At 46.3% G+C, this 21,194-nt stretch overlaps 1 protein-coding gene across 1 annotated transcript; it reads left to right on the top strand.

Annotated features, from left to right (window-relative positions):
* Positions 1-8,303: 8,303 nt before the first annotated feature.
* On the top strand, positions 8,304-21,127 carry PRSS54 (serine protease 54). Its single transcript, XM_069456726.1, is given in 6 exon segments — positions 8,304-8,348; positions 8,350-8,398; positions 11,806-11,983; positions 15,712-15,970; positions 16,581-16,712; positions 20,579-21,127. Coding segments are annotated over 6 exon segments (1,203 nt in total). The 5' UTR covers positions 8,304-8,312.
* The last annotated feature ends 67 nt before the right edge of the window (positions 21,128-21,194 follow it).

Here is a 21,194-nt window from a genome sequence, read left to right as displayed (position 1 = left end):
GCACCTAGCAATTGCTCACTAAATATTTGTTGTGGGGCACCGTGGCTCATGCCTGTAATCCCAGCACTTTGGGAGACCCAGATGGGAGGATCCCTTGAGACCAGGAGTTTGAGGTTGCAGTGAATTATGATGACACCACTGCACTGTAGCCCAGGTGACAAAGCAAGACCTTGTGTTAAAAGAAAGGGGGGAGCGGTGGCGCAAAGTATCTGAAATAGACATTTCTCAAAAGAAGACATACAAATGGCCCACAAGTATTTGGAAAAAATGTTCAACGTCACTAATCATCATGCATTTTTTTCTGCCTGTCAATCGGTTACAGTCAATAGCTATTAACTTGCCTGCCAGTTAGTGTCTGCAATTTCCTCTTCTCTACAGGCTCCAGTGGTTTAAATAAAATGAATGGAAACCAAGGCAACACCATCATGTGGCCATATATAGCTGTGGTCCCCAACCCCCAGGCATGGACTTGTCCCAGTCTGTGGCCTGTTAGGAACCAGGCACACAGCACTAGGTGAATGGTGGGTGAGTGGTATTTACAGCCCCTTCCCATTACTTGCTTCACTGCCCAAGCTCCGCCTCCTGTCACATCAGTGGTGGCATTAGATTCTCAAAGGAGCACGAACCCTACTGTAAACTGCACATGTGAGGGATCTAGGTTGCATGCTCCTTATGAGAATCTAATGCCTGATGATCTGAGGTGAGGCGGTGATACTAGTGCTGGGGAGCAGCTGCAAATACAGATTATCATTAGCAGAGAGGTTTGACTGCACAATAAATGCAATGCACTTGAATCATCCCGAAACCATCCTCCCCAACCCCTAGTCCATGGAAAAATTGTCTTCCATAAAACCGGTCCTTGGTGCCAAAAATGTTGGGGACTGCTGATATATTGAACTTTGTTCTTACACTGATTATATTATAACCGGGAAATGCTTTTCTCCTTCAGTAATCTTTACAATATCTTAAACCAAGGGTTGGCAAACTACAGCTGGTGGGTCAGATCTAGCCTGCTGCCTTTTTTGTAAGGCCAGGAGCTAAGAATGGTTTAAGCAGAAAGGAGGAGCAGATGGGCACGAGCCACCCAGCACTGCATCTTTTGCCTTGTTGGCTAAAGCAGAGCCTGGGCCCCTGACGCGGTGAGCCCTCTCCAGCGAGCCTCAGATCTTCCACAGAGTTTGTTTTTCTCCCGTCTCCTTCCCCTGGGGAGCTGGCTCTGCTTCCCCTGAAAGGTGAGGCTGCTATGAGGGCTCAGGGGCACCACCCAGATGAGATGTGATCCCCCCAAAAGAATTTCATCTTCTCATTAGAACTGTATTACTAAATAAAAATCTTATTTATCATTATCATATTTTGAATTTTGTCCATAAAAATTTGTGAAAATTTTCTCATTTGTTATGTAAGTACCTGCATAAAATTTTGCCCCTTGGCCCTGCAAAGCCTAAAATATTTACTATCTGGCCCTTCACAGAAAAGGTTTGCTGAGTCTTAAACTATTTCCCTACCCTCACTTCAACTTCCCTCCCTCCCTGCCTTTTTTCATTTTCCCTCCTCGAGGGAAAGGCTCCAGATTCAAATTCCAGGGACGAGTGGATGTGACAGGCCTGGCTAGGGTCACAGGTCCACCGCTGGGCCTGTGGGGATACCAGGCTGTGTGGCATTATGGCCCCGATTCACAAAAATGAGGGCAAGGCTAAAAGACGTTCAGTGAAGAGGAAAAATAATGATGAGAAATGAAGCGTAAATACTGTAACTCAGAAAAAAAAAAAAAAAAGCGTGGCTGGGGCTCAGGTGTGATTCATTACAGCGGGCTAGGTGAACCTGAGGGTATAATGAGACTGAGTGAGCAGCCAGCACCCAGCGTGAATAAAGCCGAACAATAGCAACCAAACATCCAAAAGTGCAAACAGGAAGCAGCTGACTCTACCTGAAAATTGCATTTCCCTCTCCTGGGCATCCATGAGCCCAGCTGCTAATGTGTAGACTGCTGTAAAGCTCAGTCCCTTTCTGCTTTGAAAGGGGCTCACTGCAAAACAGCACGGAGGACACACACTTTGAGTTATCTTTGCTCCCACAAGCTTCAGGAAAAAGATCCCAAGAAAAATGAGCTGAGGTCAGAGCTGCTAACAGCTGGGAGAGGAAGGGTCGCCTCAGGGAAGGTTCCCTCAGCAGCACAGCTGTCGAAATACTTACCCAGGGGGAGGGTCGGAAGCCAAGCCTCAGTTTCAGGTTCGTGGCTCCCTCTGGTGGCCAGCAGAGGGAGGCTCAAATTCTCTCTGGAAAACAGTGTATCTGATTTAGATCCCTAGGATATCCATAAATTCAGAACAAGAATCTAACTCACGATTATTACTAAGGCACACAGGGAAGGCAAGCCACCTTGTGTGAGAATTAGCAGACAAACAACAGATTTAGAATCCCCCACCCCCCAAATAGCCGATCTTAGAACTGTCAGATACCAAATATAGAACAGGTATATATGAAATGGTTGCAGAAATAACAGGTACAACGACAAAGATAAGCACCCAACAAGATAGGTTAGAAACAAACAGGGAGACTTGAAAAATGGATCTTATAGAAATAAAAAATGTTTCTTGGTTGTATTTTAAAAACTTTCAGAGGGTGGTTGAACAGAAAATTAGACATAGATGAAGAAAGAATTAATAAACTGGAAGGTATATTCATAGGAATCACCCAGAATGCAATGCAGAGTGCTGAAAAGATAAAAATATGAAACCATTAATAAGATATATTAGGAATAGAAGGTTCTTGTGCCAGTACCATGCTGTTTTGGTTACTATAGCCTTGTAGTAAAGCTTGAAGTCTGATAAACTGATGCCTCCCAATTTGTTCTTTTTGCTGAAGATTGCTTTGGCTATACGAGGTCTTCTCTGGTTCCATATAAAGTGTAGAATTATTTTTTCTAGATCTGCAAAGAAAGATGATGGTATGTTGACAGGGATTATATTAATTCGGTAGATCACATTAGGTAGTATGGACATTTTAATAATATTGATTCTGCCAATCCATGAGCATGGTAGGGTTTTCTATATGTTTACATCTTCTACAATTTTATTTTCTCAGTGTTTCACAGTTCTCCCTATATAGGTCTCTCACCTCCTTAGCTAAATATATTTGTAAATATTTTTCTTTGATGCTGTTGTGAAAGGTGTTACGTCTTTGATTTAATTTTAAGCTTGGCTGTTACTGGCGTATTTGAATACCACTGATTTGGGTGCATTGATTTTGTATCCTGAGATTTTACTGAATTCATTTATCAATTCCAGGAGTCTCTTGGTTGAATCCTTGGGATTTTCTAGGTATAATATCATATTGTCAGCAAAGAATGAGAGTTTGGCCTCTTCTGCCCCCATTTGGACACACTTAATTCCCCACTCTCGTCTGATTGCTCTCCAGTACAAGTGGAGATAGTAGGCAACCTTGTCTGGCCAGCAAACATATTAAAAAAGTGCTCGATATCTCTAATCATCAGGGAAATGCAAATAAAAACCACAATGAGATATCACCTAACTCCAGTGAGAATGGATTTTATCAAAAAGTCCCAAAACAACAGATGCTGATATGGATGCAGAGAGATAGGAACACTCTTACACTGCTGGTGGGACTGCAAATTAGTACAACCTCTTTGGAAAGTGATTTGGAGATATCTCAAAGAACTAAAAATAGAAACACCATTTGATCCAGCAATCTCACTACTAGGCATCTACCCAAAGGAATAAAAGACATTTTACAATAAAGACATCTGCACTCGAATGTTTATGGCAGCGCAATTCACAATTGCAAAGATGTGGAAACAACCCAAGTGCCCATCAATACATGAGTGGATCAATAAAATGTGGTATATGTATACCATGGAATACTACTCAATCATAAAAAAGAACGGTGAACTAGTAGTACCTCTTAAATTACTCTGGGTGGAGCTAGAGCCCATCTTTTGAAGCAAAGTAGCACAAGACTAGAAAAACAAGCGCCACGTGTACTCACCATCAATTAGTACTAACTGATCAACACTGAGGTGCTCACATGGAAGCAATATTCATCAGGTGCCTGGTGGGTGGGAGGGGTGGTGGGGATGGGTAAACTCACAACTAATGGGTGCAGAGAGCACTGTATGGGGAATGGACACACTTGTACCTCTGGCTTGGGCGAGGCAAACGCATTATATGTAACCAAAAGGTTTGTATCCCTATAATATTCTGAAATTTAAAAAAATAAATAAATAAATAAAAAGAAACCTGTACTAAAGAAATTTCTAAAGGATATTCTTCAGGGAAGAGATACAAGATCTAGATACAGGAGCCAAGATACAAGAAGGAATAGTGAGAAAATAATATGGTAAATATTCAAATCCAAACAATTATCATCTGAATAAAATGATGGTAATAAAGTATAATGTATGGAGCTGAAATATGGAGCAAGAATGGCAAGTAAATCATGAGGGAGAGTTTAGAGTTAAAATATTCCAAGGTTATAGTATTATCATGGAGAAAATACAAAAATTAATGTTAGAGGTGATTAAGTTAAATGTGCCTAGTAAAATTTCAATGGTATCCTTTAAAAGAATAGAAATAGAGTGTACAAATTCCAAACCAGTAGCAAGAAAATATGTAATAGGAAAAACAAAACAAAAATAAAAAAGACAAGAAAGAAGGGAGAAAGCACAGAAAAGCAGAACAAATGGAATTTTTTTAAAAAGATGATAAAACAATTCCAAATATATCAATAATCCCAATAAACGTAAGAGGAGTATACATATCAATTAAAAAGACAGAGGCAGTCAGATTAGATTTTTAAAAATCCAGCTGTGTACTGTTTGGAGATATGTCTAAAGCATAAGGATACAGAAAGCTTGAAATTACAAAAGTAAAAAGCATAAAAAAAGAAATATTAACAAATAAAAAGTAGGCACAGTTTATACCAGATAAAATAAACTTTAAGACAAAAGGCATTATTAGGGTAGAGAGAATCATAAATATAGTTGATCCACATAATTCACCGATTTCATATTTGTGAATTTTCCTACTTACTAAAAGTTATTTGAAACTCCCCAATCAACACTCTCAGTGTTTCCCAGACAATTTCAGACAAGCACAGAATGGCAAAAAATTCGTATCATTTGATGTGCATGTTCGCAGCTGAGGTTGAACACGGTGATGCTCTGTCTTCATGTTTCAGCTCTCATACTATAAACATGTTTCCTTTTCACAGTCTACTTAGTGCCTCAATGTTTGCATTTTTGGACTTTTGTTGGTGATTTCATGGTTTAAAGTGGCTCTCAAGCACAGTGCTAAAGTGCTGGCTAGTGTTCCTATTTGCAAGAATGCTGTGATGTGCACTATGTTAAAAATATGTGTATTAGATAAACTTTGTTCAGGCATGAGTTATAGTGCCACTGGCCGTGAATTCAATGTTAATGTATCAACATATGTCAAATAAGGTATATTTAAATAAAGCACACATTTAAAAAGGTTATATATTAATCAGTTGATGAAAATGTGTGACCAGAGGCTTGCAGGACTCTAACCTTGTATTTCTCCAAGGAGCAGTGGTTCAGTATTCATTAATTCAGTGTTCGCTACAACTTTATAGAACATAGTTAGAGCAAATAACAAGAATCAACTCTAGTTCAATTCTCCAGGAAGAGTTAACAATTCTAAACTTGTATATCTGATAAAATAGTTTCAAAACATATAAAGCAAACACTTCTATAAGTATGGACAAATTCACCATCGTAACAGGAGTTATTAACCCATCAGGAAGACAAAAAAAATCAGGAATAACTCAGAAAATTTAAATAGCACAATCAACAACCTTGAAGACTGCTGACAGATACAGTACACATTTTCCTCAAGCAAACGTGGTACAGGTGCAACAATTCTTATCACATACTAGGCCACAGAGCAAGTCTCAGAGATCTTGAAGAATTGTATTACACAGATCACATTCTCCAACCAATACTGTTTCTGCTTCTGCCACTTCTAAAGGCAGCACGTGCCCAGGCTGAGACAGGCAGACCTAGAGATGGTTCAGCACCCTGGCGTGGAAGGATCTGTATTGGAGTTCTGTCCCTGCCACTTCCTAGGTGTGTCACTCCGGGGAAGTGACTTTCCCACTCTGAGCCACCGTGTTCTCAGCTAGAAAGCTCAGGAAATTCCTTCATCCTGCCAGGGGGAGTGAGAAAACATACCCGAAAGAAGGCTCTTTGAGACCTGCAAATTTAAGGATCAACTCCCACGTCTCCCACTGACAAAGACCATCCCCTTTCTGTTTTCAGCAGAAGGCAACCCCTGCAGCGGGTCAAAGGTGACGGGGGATGGTTGGGCACGAAGGACGTCAGGGGAACCGTGGGGGAAGGAGGTAGCCGCTCCTTCTGACTCCGGCTTCACTTCCACCCAGCCCTCCTGCCTTCCACCAGCCCTGCTAAGGCTCTGCCGGGCGTCGGAGCCAGTAGCCTGCCAGCCCTCCCTCTGTGGCTCCACATAGTGACATCTCACCACAGCATTGTCAACACTTTTCTCCAGTCCCGGCATTTGTGCTGAAACCAGAGCTGCCTGCAGTGGCCGGAGCGCAGATCCCATCTGGCCCTGGTTTGGCAGGCGCAGTACAGCTCGGACCCACCGCTGAGGGGCAAAGGAAAATCGGGCTGAGCCTGAAAGAAACCGCACTGGGAATGTAAGACGCTGACAGGGACTGGAAATCCCAAATCCACCCTGGCTGTGGGCTTCCCCCATCCCGTGTGGCAAACGCGTGTGGACACAGGGCGTGGGCTGAGCGGGGTCGACAGACCTCGGTCCCAACCGTCCTTTGTGATCTAGCAAAAGGGCTTCTGCTCGGCCAGACCTGTGGAGAGACTGGCTTCCAGAATAGCCCTGCCAAGGCTAGGTAACAAGGAGGCTTTTCATCCTGGCTCCTCCTAAGTCCCCATGTCCAGACGTTTGCTTGGTGACGCCATGGTAACCGTGATGCCACAATGGAACATTCTTCCGAAGGCGGTAGAGGAACTCCCTCTGTTGAGCTCTGCTGTGGAAGGCCAGAGTGAGTTCATTTCTCCTTTAGCAGGAGCGGTTCACGGAAGAACTCCGAGGAACATCCTGAGGACAAGAAACATCCGGTGTCATGAGTGGAACATGGTGACTTAGAACAGCGCACACGGGTTCCTTAGGCCGTTGTGCATGGTTTGAGGCAAGGGTGTGGGCCTGGTGATGCGGCATGTGGCGAAGCATCCAGACAGGGGCTTTGAATCCAGACAGACCTGAGCTCAAATCCCAGTTCCACAACTTGGTGGCTGTGCGACCTTGGGCTGGCCACTCGATATCCCTGAGTGTCAGTCTCTGAATCTGTGAAATAGGGCCAGTGAGCGTGTCTGCCTCCCGGGGTGGGTGTGCAAATGAGCGGAACTAAATGCCAGGGCTGTTCCCATGTAAAAGGCCAGGCTGGGCCGGGCGCGGTGGCTCACGCCTGTGATCCTAGCACTCTGGGGGGCCAAGGTGGGAGGATCGCTCAAGGTCAGGAGTTCGAGACCAGCCTGAGCAAGAGTGAGACCCCCGTCTCTACTAAAAATATAGAAAGGAATTAGCTAGACAACTAAAAATATATAGAAAAAAATTGGCCGGGCATGGTGGCACATGCCTGTAGTCCCAGCTACTCAGGAGGCTGAGGCAGGAGGATTGCTTGAGCCCAGGAGTTTGAGGAGTTGCTGTGAGCTAGGCTGACGCCATGGCACTCATCGGGACAATAGAGTGAGACTCCGTCTCAAAAAAAAAAAAAAAAAAAAAAAGGCCAGGCTGGTAACTAGCTAAAAGAAACCCCAGCATCAATCGTCTCCACTGGCAGAGTTTAAGGGGAGACATAAAACCACAACATAGACATGAAGCCCGGAATGGGCTTCCACTAAAACCCACCTTCTGTTTCAGCAGCATTTTATGGCTACAGAGTTAAGGCAAGGGTTGAATTCCACAAGTCGAAAAGCAACCCTTTTTGGAGACCCAACACTCCAGGACTCCCAGGGGCCCAGGCCAGACTGAGCAGAAAACTGACTGGCGTGAGCTGCCGTTTGTCCCCGGGCTGTCACACAAACTGTGACTGAAGATCGGTGCGGTCTTGACTGCACAGAACCAAGCACTACGGATGTGACAGGTCAGTGCCCCGCGTCTTGGGGCCTTTGCTGGTGGAAAGGAAAGATGCAGAGCCTCCAACGTTGGGAGGACTCACCGCTTTGGGAGGAGAGGGAAACCCCGCGCGTGTGTGGGAAGGGGACGGAGTCACTGGGTTTTCTGCTTTCCCAGCTGCCCATGGTGTCTGCTGCGGCTCTCTCTGGGGATGGCAGAGATGCGAGGGATGCTCTTGGTCCTGCTCTGCGTTTTCCACTCTTCAGCCAGTGAGTGTGCAACTCCCCTCTGTCTACTTTAACTACACGTGTCACATGGATAGGGGACCATCCAGGGACACAAAGTGGTCCTTAAGTTCCAGGGAGTGGCTCGGGGAAGATGACGCACAGCACTTTGCTCTGGGCAGCACGTGCAGGAACCAGGCAAAGAAGTGAACCATGGGATATGGATGGAGGAAACTGACACAGGGCTGGTCCTCAGGGCAGGAGCGCCCTAAGCTAGGAGAGTCGGGCCCTCTGGGCAGAGGGGACAGCATGAGGCCTGCCTCCCCACTCACAGCCCACCCTGCCCTTCCTGGGTGTACTGCTCTTTGCAAACTATGAGCCCCATGGCAGAGCTGGTCCCAGGAGCAGTGGGGGCTTCTAGTGCTGTCAGTGCTGTAGGGACTGCCAGAGACTCAGATAGCAGAAGTGGCAGCTGTGGGCCCCACCCCCCTGACATCTAGGCTGTTAACTATGAGTTCCAGCCTAGAAAGGGGCAGGTGGAGAGGGGACACCTGACTAAAGCAGGCTCTGTCCCACCTCGCTGCCATCCCGGCTGGCTAGGCCTCGTCTTCCTGGAGTTAGATGAAAGACGTGAGAAAGCCACACACACACACACACACACACACACGCACACACACATGCACACACATGTAAAGAGGGGAATCCTCCATCTTCCTCAGCCTCCTTTACCTCCTCTGTCTCCCCGCAGTCCCAAGGAGACCGGGGGGTGTCCAGAAAATACAGAAAGCCCTTATCCTTAGAAAGTTACAACTAAGTGACCCAGAGCTAACATTTCATCAGATTTCCTCATTATATCCTGACCTTCCAAGGGTTTTGCAAGGTCAAATGAACGAGTCAACTAGAGTGCTCAAAAGTAAGAGTAACCACACACCTGTAGGGTTAGGGAGAACGGGTCAGTGCCTTGTGCCACCGATTGCCGATGCCCCAAGAATCAGACCGAGGAAAAGGAATCCTCTCTTTGGTGGTTCTGAAGCACTTAGTGGCCTTACAGACATCATCTTGCTAACAACCAGCTCTGTCATTGCTCCAGAAAAGCGTCCAAGTGTCAATTAATGGAGATGTTTGCTCATATAATGTCCCATACGGAGAGGTCCTTTGATGTGATGCTGTGTGCTAGCATCGTGGCTGGGAAACCCTGTCTTTGGCGCTTACATCAGAGGTCACCACCTAGGGGAAGTTCTCCCAGACTTCACGCCCTGGGCAGATCTCATGCCCCCTCCTCCATATACTCTGGGCACATTCCCTTGTGTCACATGTCTCTCTGTGTGGCCACCACTCTTTAGCATGTCACTGTGACAGGCTCCTGAAATCCATCCCTGGAAGACCAGGCCCCAGCTCAGCTCCTGGCAGGGCTGTGTGTTTGGATAAATAGGTAAAAAAGCAGTCACCAATGTTCTGATCCACACAGTCTGCTGGTGGCACCCACCAAATGGCACCCATGACCCAGGGCCACTGCTTTAGGAGCAAGCTCTGCGTGCTTGTGGTTTGGGATTCACAAACAGTAAAGCAGAGCAGCGATTTACACTGCAAAAGAATGGAATCATCTAGGCAGCACTTGGTTTAGCATTGTCAGTCGTGGGATACAGTTTGCAAAGTGCTTTCCCATAACCTCACCTCATGTGATCTTCACGGCAACCCCAAGAGGTGTGCGGGTCTGGGATTATGACCCCACATTTCAAAGGCAGAAGCTGAAACCCAGAGAAGGGAAGAGCTCACAGCAGACCAAGGGGCCAACGTGATTTTGGACTCTGCACCCAGGCCCTTCCCAAATACGCATAAGAATCTCCCCAGGAGCTGTGTTCAGAAAATGCCGTGCCCAGGGATTCTGGCAGATGAAATGTGCAGTCAGGGTTGAGGATTCGCCTACTCTTCACTCTGCTTACGTGAGGCTGAGATAGGCACCCCCAGGTCCAATAAGGAGGGTGGGCACTAGTCCCGTGGGCATGGACTGTCCAGAACAGGGCATACGGACCCTCGGGGGAGGACACGGGGCAGTGGAGGGAGTCAGCAGCTGGGAAGAGCAGAACGGCCAGGGTGGGCCTGGAAAGTAGGAGACAAAGCCCGTCCAAGCCAGAGCTTTGAAGAGTCAATTACCCCTTCCGACTAGATGAGTTGCAAGCGTCCTTCCTGTTCTAACATCCTGACACTCCATGATTCTATGAATATAGAACCTTTTCAAAAAAAAAAAAAAAATACAGGGCAATAGAGCCATTTTGGGCCAACCCAGGGCTGGCAGGAGGAGCATGTTATTTAAACATTAACACTTAACTCTCATTGGAAACAAGTCGAGGCTGTCCAAGAAGGTGGAGGCAGCCCACTCCTGGGTACAGGAAGGCCAAGGCTGAGCAGGCCTGAGAGAGCCAGATACAGCCTCCCCCTGCCAGGACCTTCTAGCCCTTTGATGACAAGAAGCCAGGGAGTGCTTAGTTGGCAAAGCCCTTTTGTTCGTGCCCCAGATGATCTGAGCACCTACGATGGGCCAGGCTCCATGCTAGCACCTAGGGATCCACGGGCAAGCAAAACACACAGGGCGGGAAGCGCCGCGCAGGTCAACAGCAGGTCAAATTTGCAAGGGCAAATTTGAGGACATGAACTGTGGTTGGAACCTAGACTGCGTGGGGTTGAAGGAGTTTGGATTCTTGTGCACTAGCCCTATATCCTACCAACTGTGTAACTCGCACAAATGCTGACCGGCTCTAAAACTTGATTTCCTTATCTGCAGACTGGGAACGACACCACCTCTCCCGGCTGTTGGGGAAATTGTATGAAGTAGTGTTCATCGGCAGTTCTCAAACTTTTTGGCCTCCAAACCCCTTTATGGTCTTAAAAATTATTTCAGACCTCAAAAGAGTCCCTTTTTGCTTGTGAGGGTATATCTTTCCATATCTGCGGTATTAGAAATTAAAGCTGGGAGCATTTTAAAACAGGAATACACAAGTTCACGCACAGTATTCGCCATCAGAGTGATGACATCACTCTGGAAAATTCCACGGTAGGCTAGTGAGCAAATGAGAGTGAAAATGCAAATACTGTCTTCCTATTCTTATGAAAACAGTTTTAACCTTGCAGACCCACAAAAAGGTGTTGAGGATGCCCACAGGTCCCGGACTACACTTTGGGAACTGCTGATGTTCACAAAGGTTGCAGAAACTGCTAAGTGCTCAGTAGACAGAGTTGTTCTCAGCAGTCTAATGTCATTTTGATGTTCAAAGATGCCACCGAGCATCTTTTATGGGGAACAAGACGCACTAGGAGAAAGAAACGGGGTGATAGAGTCAGTGATGAGCAAGGTGGACATTCAGCGGGGGAGGGGTCCTGAGGCCTGGCCACATGGGGGGCCCCCCAGCGACCATCTCCTTGCCTCAGCAGTGAGGCCCCCCACTCCTCTGCAGGTTGCGGCATCCAGCAAGCTGCCCCGTTGGACATCCCGGATCCCGAGGAGCAGCTGGTCCGCAAGATGGAGTTCCCCTGGGTGGTGTCGCTGCAGGATTCCCAGTACACACACCTGGCTTTCGGCTGCATCCTCAGTCAGTTCTGGATCCTCAGCGTCGCGTCTGCCTTTCTGAACAGGCCAGTACCCCTGCCCCGGGGGCTCTCGCCACTGCTTGGTGGGTGGGGGCGGGTCTGTTTCCTGCTCAGCCTGGGACAGCTCGGGCACTTGCTCTGCCAAGAGCCTTGGGCCCCTAAACTCACCAGGTGCCAAGGCTGGAGGACTGTGGGCCTCTCAGCCGAAACTGAAAGGACTCTTCCTCCATCCTATCCAGGAAGGACATTCGCTCCGATGTCACTGCGGCTCCGATGTCACAGGGGCACTGACCTTAGTACGAGAGTCCCTGCTGCTTACCCTGTTAAGCCAGTCAGTCAGTCACTAGGAGTCCTTACCTTAAAATACTCACCTCGGGCCTTGCAAATGTTACTGCCACAAATATACGTACATAGAGAAAAGCCTCGAAGAAAATGCAGGAAGCGTCTAAAGAGTGCTTATCTCTGGATGCTCAGAACACACGACTTTTATTTTCTTCTTTGCACTTCTCTGTATTCTCCAAATTCTATACGATATGTATGCATTCTTTCACACCAGAAAAAACCATAACTGTTATTAAAGGAACAGCTAACATCTTTAAAACATTTTTGTAACTATTGTAAAAATTTTTTGTAAATATTTGTAAAATATCTCACATTTTGACCCAGTGATGTCACTTCTGAGAATCAACACTAAGGAAATAATTTCAACCACTGGAAAAGTTTTATGTACAAAGTTGTTCTTTGGATGGTTAATTACACACAAAACACTGGAAAGAAACCTAATATCCAATTATCACAGCTAAAAAGATTATAGCATAATTTCTCGTATATATGCACCCCTGGGCACAAGCAATCCTCCTGCCTCAGCCTCACCAGTAGCTGGTACTACAGGCATGCGCCACCATGCCTGGCCAATTTTTCTATAGTTTTTTTTGTAGAGACAGGGTCTTTTCATGTTGCTCGGGCTACTCTCAAACTCCTGGCCTCCAGCTATCCTCCTACCTCAGACTCTCAAAGTGCTAGGGTCACAGGCGTGAGCCACCACTCTCAGCCGGTGTATAATTTAATACATAAAATTGGGGGAGGGAGTCCACTTGGTCTGTCCCAGACTGACAGAGGTGAATTAAAATCTCTTACCATGAACAGGCTTCTGGTTTTTTCTCCTTCTATCTATTTCCTGTAGTTATTACAGTGTGAATACTACATCAATTGCTGCAGACATTTATAGCTGTGTATTCTTCCCTATGGACTGAATTTATCATCGCGTGAAGAGCCTTTCTTTGTCTTACCCAACATTCTTCTCCCAATTGATGTTCAGAACGTGGTTCCTGCTTCTTGTTTTTGTCGTAGGTTATGTTTTCTGTTTTTTATTGCTTCTTGTTTTTCTTTTCACTATATTACATTCCTTTTGTTTTATAGGTCTCTTCTGACAAACTTGGAAAGCTCGTATTTTCATTCTGGTTCCATCTTAGAGTTAGACTTTCACGTAAGACACCAAAATCCTCTGCTTCTTTCTGAATAGTCCTCCCTAGACTCTGGTGTGGCCAGTACCAGAATTCCTACCTTTTCCCTTTTTCCCTTCCTCTCTTCCATCACCCAGTTTGAATAGCTTACATATGTGTTTTTACTGTTTACCTGGACTCATTTGCATATTTGCACGCCCTTTGGACTTCACCTAGTAGTGGTAAATAAATGTTTAGGCTCCTTCCTCTGACTTTCTTTCCCACTTTAGTTATACTGTCTGATTATTTCCAGGGTTTACCTTTTTACTCTAATCTATAACTTTTTTAAGTTTCTCTTTTTAGTCCAATATTATAATGAATTTCACACTTCCTGTCCGTCCTTTTGCTGGGTTTTCTCCAATGCTAGGTTTGGCTAAACTTTGTATTCAAGTCGTTTCTTAAAGAGCTTTCAAGAACCATATTTCCTTGGTCTTGGCATTTTTATAAATGCTGTGCTGTCCTTAGAACTGAATGACCACTTAAGTACAGAATTCATGGTTCACACCTTCTCTCGTTTTGAGGACTTTATGGGCATCCGCCTGGCTTCTGGTGTTAAATCTTGCTGTGGAGAAGTCTGAGGCCATTCTGATTTCCCCCCATAGGTAGGTGGCCACACAGCCTCCTATACCTGGGAGAGGCCTGGTTTACGACTCCTACCCCAGCATGATGCTGTCAGCCCCTCTTTTCACCCTCACAAGTTCCCTGGGTTAGAGGGCACGGCCAAACTTAACTAAGATGACTTCTTTGTTGGTCTGGATGTCCAAGGATTCCTTGTCACTCGATTCCAGCAATTTTACTAGCTATGCTGAATCTCTCCCATCTGCCTCTCCAGATCCACTCTCTACTCTTCTACCTGCTGGGCCCAGGAGGCTCACCTGTATGGGTTACACCAGTGGCCGCTCCTGCCTTCTGGGTTCCAGGTGGGTTTGCCCAAGGGGAGCACTGGCAAGAGATAAGAGGAAGTAGAGAGGGTGTGGTCAGGGTCCTTATTCCCCTGAGGGTCACTGCAGATTGGCTTCTTTTTCCAGCTAAGTGATCCACTCCCTCCCCTCACCTAGAGCCTAGAGGTGGTACCAGCACCCTGTTGTGACCTCAGCAGGAACCTGCCTATATCACACAGTACCCAGTGTTCTGCAGTATTTGTGGTTTCCCTGCATCCTGCCAAGACCTTCGCAAAGAGTCCCTTTATTCAATTCTTCCCAATTTGCTTTATTTGAATGTGCCATCTGTTTCCTATTGGGACCTGGTTAGGGTACGTCTCAGTGTTGATATCTCCAAACTGTAGATTCAAGTCTTATTTCTGGAAAACTTTCTTAAATTATATCTTGAAATATTTTTTCCGTTTCACTATTGTGGTTACTTTCTTTGTGGTCTGCTGGCTATCCTTTGACTGCCATTTTCCTCTCTAGCCTTTAAAAATCTTTGCTAGATTCCATTTCATTTTGGCCACTTTTCTCAATGTCCCTAATTGTGTTTTCTGTGGCCCCAATTCTCTTTTTATGCTGCTTCCAATTTGGCCTTCATTTGGGTGATGGTTTTCTTTCTTTTCTTTTCAATTCTTTGCTGAGAACCATGCTCAGCCAGCTTTTTCTGAGCTCTGTGGCAGCAGGTGTCGTCTGTAACTCTTTGCACTCCACCCGTCATTCACCACTTTCTGCAGCCTTTCTCCGATTCTGAGGTTTGGATGCTCTAGTGCCTCTTGGTTTTATGGTGTTTGCATTTGTTTCTCATTCTCATAGTATCTTTGGTGATTCCCAAGAGAAGAAAAGGAAAACACCCAACTTAACTCCAGCATTATTAAAACTGGAATTTCTCCAAAGTGTATTTACAGAGCATATCATCGGGAAAGATGCTTGTATTAAAATGTTAAGTGCTAAAAGCAAGAGCCAAGATTACATCTTTGTTATAACTACAACTATTACTTTAGCAAACAACTACTATTTGAAAAAAAGCTATGCATAGAAGGAAAGATAATCAGCAATAACCTGTTAACAGATTATCTTTGGGTGCTGAAACAAGTGGTGTTAGGATAGAAGAATCCCCAAGATTCTACAGGTTCACAAAGGAAGGCACAAGCCTAAGATTTAGAAAAGTTTAGAAAAGATTTCCTGGAGACTGGATCCAAAAGGGTGAGTAAAAATTAACACAGGGAAGATGAGTTGGATGAGCTTTCTAGGCCAGGGGGGAAAAAACACAGTAAATATGAAAACAGGGAAGGGTGTAGCTTCCTTGCTGCCTTGGCTTCTCAAGATGCCCTTGCTCTCTCTCCAGGAAGGACATTGTCGTTATAGTTGGTTTAGGTAACATGGATCCCAGCAGGATTGCTCACGCAGAGTACTCCATCAATACCATCATCATCCATGAGGACTTCAACAACCAGTCAATGAACAATAACATCGCCCTCCTGAAGACAGACTCGGAGATACATTTCAACAGCCTGGTCCAGTCCGTCTGCTTCCTCAGAGGAGAGCTACATATGCCTCCGGTCTCGCAGAACTGCTGGGTGTCAGGATGGAACCCCACGTCTGCAGTTAATGCATCCCTTCTCCTAGAGGAGGCTGTGTGTGTGCTAGCAGTGGGGGGGGGGGGGGGACTTGGATGAACCGTTCTAGGGATTATCTTAAGTTAGTAATTGAGCTTGCTTGAGGTTCTCGAGTTGGGCTGAAACCCCCCACCGAGTCAGCCAAGATTCCCAGTGCTTGCCCTTTCTGTGGCCATTCTCACATCACACGGGTCCTTCTTCCTCTAGCCCTACACCAAGACTGGAAGTCCACAGGCAGTGCGCAGGCTGAAATGAGTACAAGGTTATGGAGGGGTAAGGGGACATTATTCCCTGAACTAGAGCACACTGTGCTTTTGTCTAAGCCACTCTTGTTTTCTTTCATTCTCGGGAAAGGAAGAAAGAAGGAAGTGGATACTCTCTAGGAGTAAAGGTGTTTTCTGCCTATTTACACATTCACATTCAAAGCAAAGGTAGTTTTCAGTAAAAACTCAGACACAGGGTCTTATTTCTATGAAGAAAAGAGATTTGTAAGAACATTTTCCACTCACTCCCATTTGGATGTGTGAGTTGCAGTTGTGTTGACGTGGGGGGCCACCTTCTGGTTAATAACTCTTGGCCTCTCTGTTGCATGGTCCAGACAGGAAAACATATGACAATGAGTATCCTGAGGAAAATCTTTGTGAAAGACACTGACCTGTGTCCCTTACCCAGATTCGAGAACACGGGATGCGGCCGTCACACAAAAGAGGAAACTAAGTCTATTTGCTTGGTAAGAACATCATGGAGTAGGAGCTAAATGTTGAGAGTAAGAATTGATCATGTCAAAGAGACCTCAGGACTCCCCCTTACTGGACAGGGAATTCCATGAGAGCAGAACTCTAATTTGGGATTCACGGCTGTCTCTGGGGTGAATAGCACTTGGCACATAGCAAGTGCTCAATAAAAATCTGCTGAATGGGCTAACCAGTCACCATTATCAGTGTAACATGATTTAGCATGTCTAAGTCCCAAATGTTTTTTAACTAGCTAAAAATTTGAAAGTGTGAGTCTGTATCCGCACACGCAGATATGCTTCGAGGAAGTCTACAGTGTGGGGTCACTGTATTCAGATTCTATGGAACCTAGACCCCCCTGTGATGCTACTGTTTATCAGTTATTGGGTTTTTATTCTGTAAGAAGCCCTGCCCCCCCCCACCCAGATGAGGGCCGTACAGATATGGCTGTCTTATCGTCTCAGAACATCTGTCGAAGTCACGAACACCTGGTTCAGGCCCCCTTGTGTCCAAATCTGCAGAAACTGCAGCTTACCAGGGTCACGTAGGCAGTAAATGTTAGAGCAAATATAAGAGCCCAGGTCTACCAGATATCCAGATAGAGTTTCTCTCCTTGGTCCTAAAATTGTCTGAGATGCTGATCACCACTCTCCTCTAAAAAGCTTCAGGACACCCCGATGGGGAAATTTTTTTCCCAGAGGATCTAGAAGAGCAAGTTTTTTTGTTTTGTTTTTGTTTTTGTTTTTGTTTTGGAGACCAGGGTCTACTTTGTCGCCCATGCTGGAATGCAGTGGTAACAATCATAGCTCACTGCAACCTGGAACATCTGGGCTCAAGAGATCCTCCCACCTCAGCTCCTGAGCAGCTGGGACTATAGGCATGTGCCCCCATGCCCAGTATATTTTGTAGAGACAAGGTCTTGTTATGTTGCCAGGCTGGTCTTAAACTTCTGGGCTCAAGCAATCCTCCTGCCTTGGCAAGTATTTTAGAGTAGGGGAAAAAAATACGTATATGCAGACAATTCTTTCTAAAAGTCATTTTATTGTAAAAGCATGAAGGACTGCCTCTCATTAAACAGCAAGTTTGCCCTTCCAAAGTTGGTTCAACATTTAATGAGTACCTACGTTGTACTGGGTCCTCTGCCAGATGCAGGACCTTACCAACTTTTTAAATGAGATGTGTTAAAATACTGTAGAAATTGCCAGGCGCGGTGGCTCACGCCTGTAATCCTAGCACTCTGGAAGGCCGAGGCAGGAGGATCGCTCGAGGTCAGGAGTTCGAGACCAGCTTGAGCCAAGAGTGAGACCCCGTCTCTACTAAAAATAGAAAGAAATGATTTGGACAGCCAAAGATAGATAGATAGATAGATATGTATATATATAAAATAAGCGGGGCATGGTGGCGCATGCCTATAATCCCAGCTACTCGGGAGGCTGAGGCAGAAGGATTGCTTAAGCCCAGGAGTTTGAGGTTGCTGTGAGCTAGGCTGACACCATGGCACTCTAGCCCGGGCAACAGAATGAGACTCTGTCTCAAAAAAAAAAAAAATACTGTAGAAATCATAGGTATTTACCAAAATCTTGCCCTCAACCCTTCCATCAATCCAGTATCAACTTCATCAAATCTAAGATGCTGCCAATCATAGAATGCACCATTATTTTATGTAATACCAAGAATGAAGAAATGCTGCCAGTTGAACTCTGATATCAACTGATTAAAAGACACATCCTAATTTCAAAGATGTTACTATGTTAAGTGCATCTTAAACTCAGTGGAATATGGTAAGCTGTTTAGACTCTAAGTGTTTATACCTTTTTAAATCCACCTGCAAAGTTCAGGTTGGTTTCTAACTGTGGTACACCTATTACAGTCCTTTGTTTTTGAACACAATTGTGCTCGCAAACTATCTAACGGTGACATGTCCACCTAGAATCCTTCCCTCTCTGGGAAATGTGTTCTAGTGTCCAGAGACCCTCGAGCCACACTTGTCACGTGCAGAATAAACCAGCAGGTTCAGTGTCTACCTAACAGGTTTCCCCAGAGACCTGACAAAAAGCACAATCACTCTGAACTTGCCTCCCACCTTTGGCTGAATGTTGAGGGAGGGGACTACACCGCGAAAGGGCTCCCTCTGTGCCGTGGCCACTCCCTTACGACATGAGGCCAGGCTGCTCCGCAGGGGCTCCTGGTACTGTTTGTCTCTGCTGCTGTACTTCAGAAGTCACAGCCCCACAGGATTATAGGGAAGAGAAAAGGCAGCGTATTCTGCACCTGGGTAGAACAGCAACCTGCGAAACCATGCAATCGCTGGGGACATCTGCCACACAACCATTCATCAGATTGTCCTAAATTGTGCTCTTTTTCTTCCTCAAGCTATAAAGCCACAGTGAAGACAAAGTGGGAATGGGATGGGTGAAAGGAGGGGAGATCACGCCATTCTTGGCAGGGAGCTTCCACGCCTAGGCAGACACACTGGGGTACAGATGAGGGCACATTCGCTGGTCCGAGGATAACCGGCCGGACACTAGGCTGAAATCTCTACCCTCTGCTGTTCGGCAGCGTGGGGTGAAACAGAAGATTGTGAAAACTGAAAGGTCAAGAGTTCCACACTACAGCACTCCCTTCCAGGAGAGGCACGGAGTGCAGGCCATCGTGCCTTCCTCACTCTGGCCTTGGCCCTCTGAGAGGCCCCCAGGGAGTCCCTGCAGCTGCTCTGCTCCAGCCTCGCTCCTTTCTTCTCCTACCCGCCTTCATCTAGGTCCTGCTGTGGCTTCAGAAACAGGGATGTTTACTGAAAGAGGACACCCAAGACAGACCACACTCCCAGGCCTCGGGGTGGAAAGGGGCTGAGGTGGCCGCTCTCCTGCCTCTCTGCTTCTGGTGGTTGAGTCTGTTTCCTCTTGTCAATTGCAACCCTTTCTGTCAAATGCAACCCTGTTTAACAGTCTCAGTCAAGCCATGAGAGCATGTCACTGCCCAGGCCTTCTAGCCAGGCAGGCCATGCAGGGCAGACAGCCTTTGGGTGGCAACCCCTTTCCTGCATCCGATGGACCATGGGGTGGGGGACTTAGGGGTGGAGGCAGGAAAGGTGGATCATACCTTGTAGTTGTCTTACTGTTTTCCCATTTTTCTCAACTTTTCACAGAAAAAATGATGGCCTTTTATAGACCTCAAGATGACGGTAGTTCCTAGTTCACTGAGTGCGTACTGTGTACCAGGTGCCGTGCCAGGTGCTCTGCCTGTGTTTCGAGCATTAACTGTGTTCCTACTTTGGCTCAGAGAGAATTTGTGACCCAGGGTCACGTAGGTAGCTAAGTGGGCCAAGCTTCCACCTGCTCACCTTAAGTGAGGTAAGGTGTGCGTGGCAGGACTCTAGAGTCCCAGAGCACTGTCCCCCGGAGTGGGAAGGCCAAGAGCATAGCAGGGCAGGGCAGCAGGTGGAAAAAAAGGCAGCTGCTGGGTTTGGAGGAAGCGGCTTAAACTAAGGATGGAAGCAAAGTAGAGCGAACGGGAAATGTGAGCATTGCAGGCCAGGAAGGAAAGAAATAGCAACAAGCCAGGACTGAGAAGCCAGGAGAGAGGGAGGATTTAGTCAAGGTACTGGAAAGGGGTAAGAAAATGAAATATGAATCAGGAAGCGACGGGCAGTCTGCAGAAGTCCACAAATAATTTGCATAATGTAAGGAAAAGTCATCTTGTTGGAATTTGTGGTGCCTGGATGTGAAACAGTACCCTATAATTTGCCTCACTTCTGGTGAGAACCAGTGTAAAACATTTCTAGAACAAACAGTAAATTGCACAAGGATATGTTAAAAAAGAAAAGTTTTTTCTAAGACCTGAAGCCTTCTGTCCTTTGTCACAGGGGGAACCAGGAAGCCCAATGATGTGCCAGCTGGAGAAGGTGAATCTGTGGGTTCTGCGAGGAATCCTGACGCACGGTGGGGAGAAATGCCCGGGCCTGTTTCTGTACACCAAGGTGGAAGACTACAGCAACTGGATCCTATACGAGACTAGCATGGCTGGCCTTCCCCTGTCTTCGCGCCACCACTGGGAGAAGTTGATCTCTCTCTCCCACCATAGATCACACGCTGCCAAGACACAGAGCACACCTACAGGACTGGACTACCTCAGATGGTCCCAGCCACACTTCCAAGGACAAAGAAAGTCCGACAGGCGTTTACAGCCAACAAACAGCTCTAGAGATCGCCTAGACTTTAAGGAAAAGGGTGTAAAGGAATCGAGCAGGTCTCCTGAGCCAGCCACACAACCCACGTACTATGACTATTACGGTGGGGAGGCTGGGGAGAGTGGGTCTGCTGCAGGTCAGAATAGGCTGCATCAGCCCCAAGAAATTGTCTTGGTTTCCTTTGTGCTTGTTTTCTTTTGCAGCCGTGTCTACTCCAGGAGTTAACCCACCAAACCGAAGAGTAAGCTCAGAATGCTGAGTGCCAGGCATTCCCCATGCGGTTTTGGTGTCT

Source organism: Eulemur rufifrons, chromosome 23, assembly GCF_041146395.1.
Source record: "Eulemur rufifrons isolate Redbay chromosome 23, OSU_ERuf_1, whole genome shotgun sequence".
Lineage (NCBI taxonomy): Eukaryota > Metazoa > Chordata > Mammalia > Primates > Lemuridae > Eulemur > Eulemur rufifrons.
The sequence above is the reverse complement of the archived record's forward strand: the minus strand, read 5'-3'. Positions and strand labels throughout refer to the sequence as shown.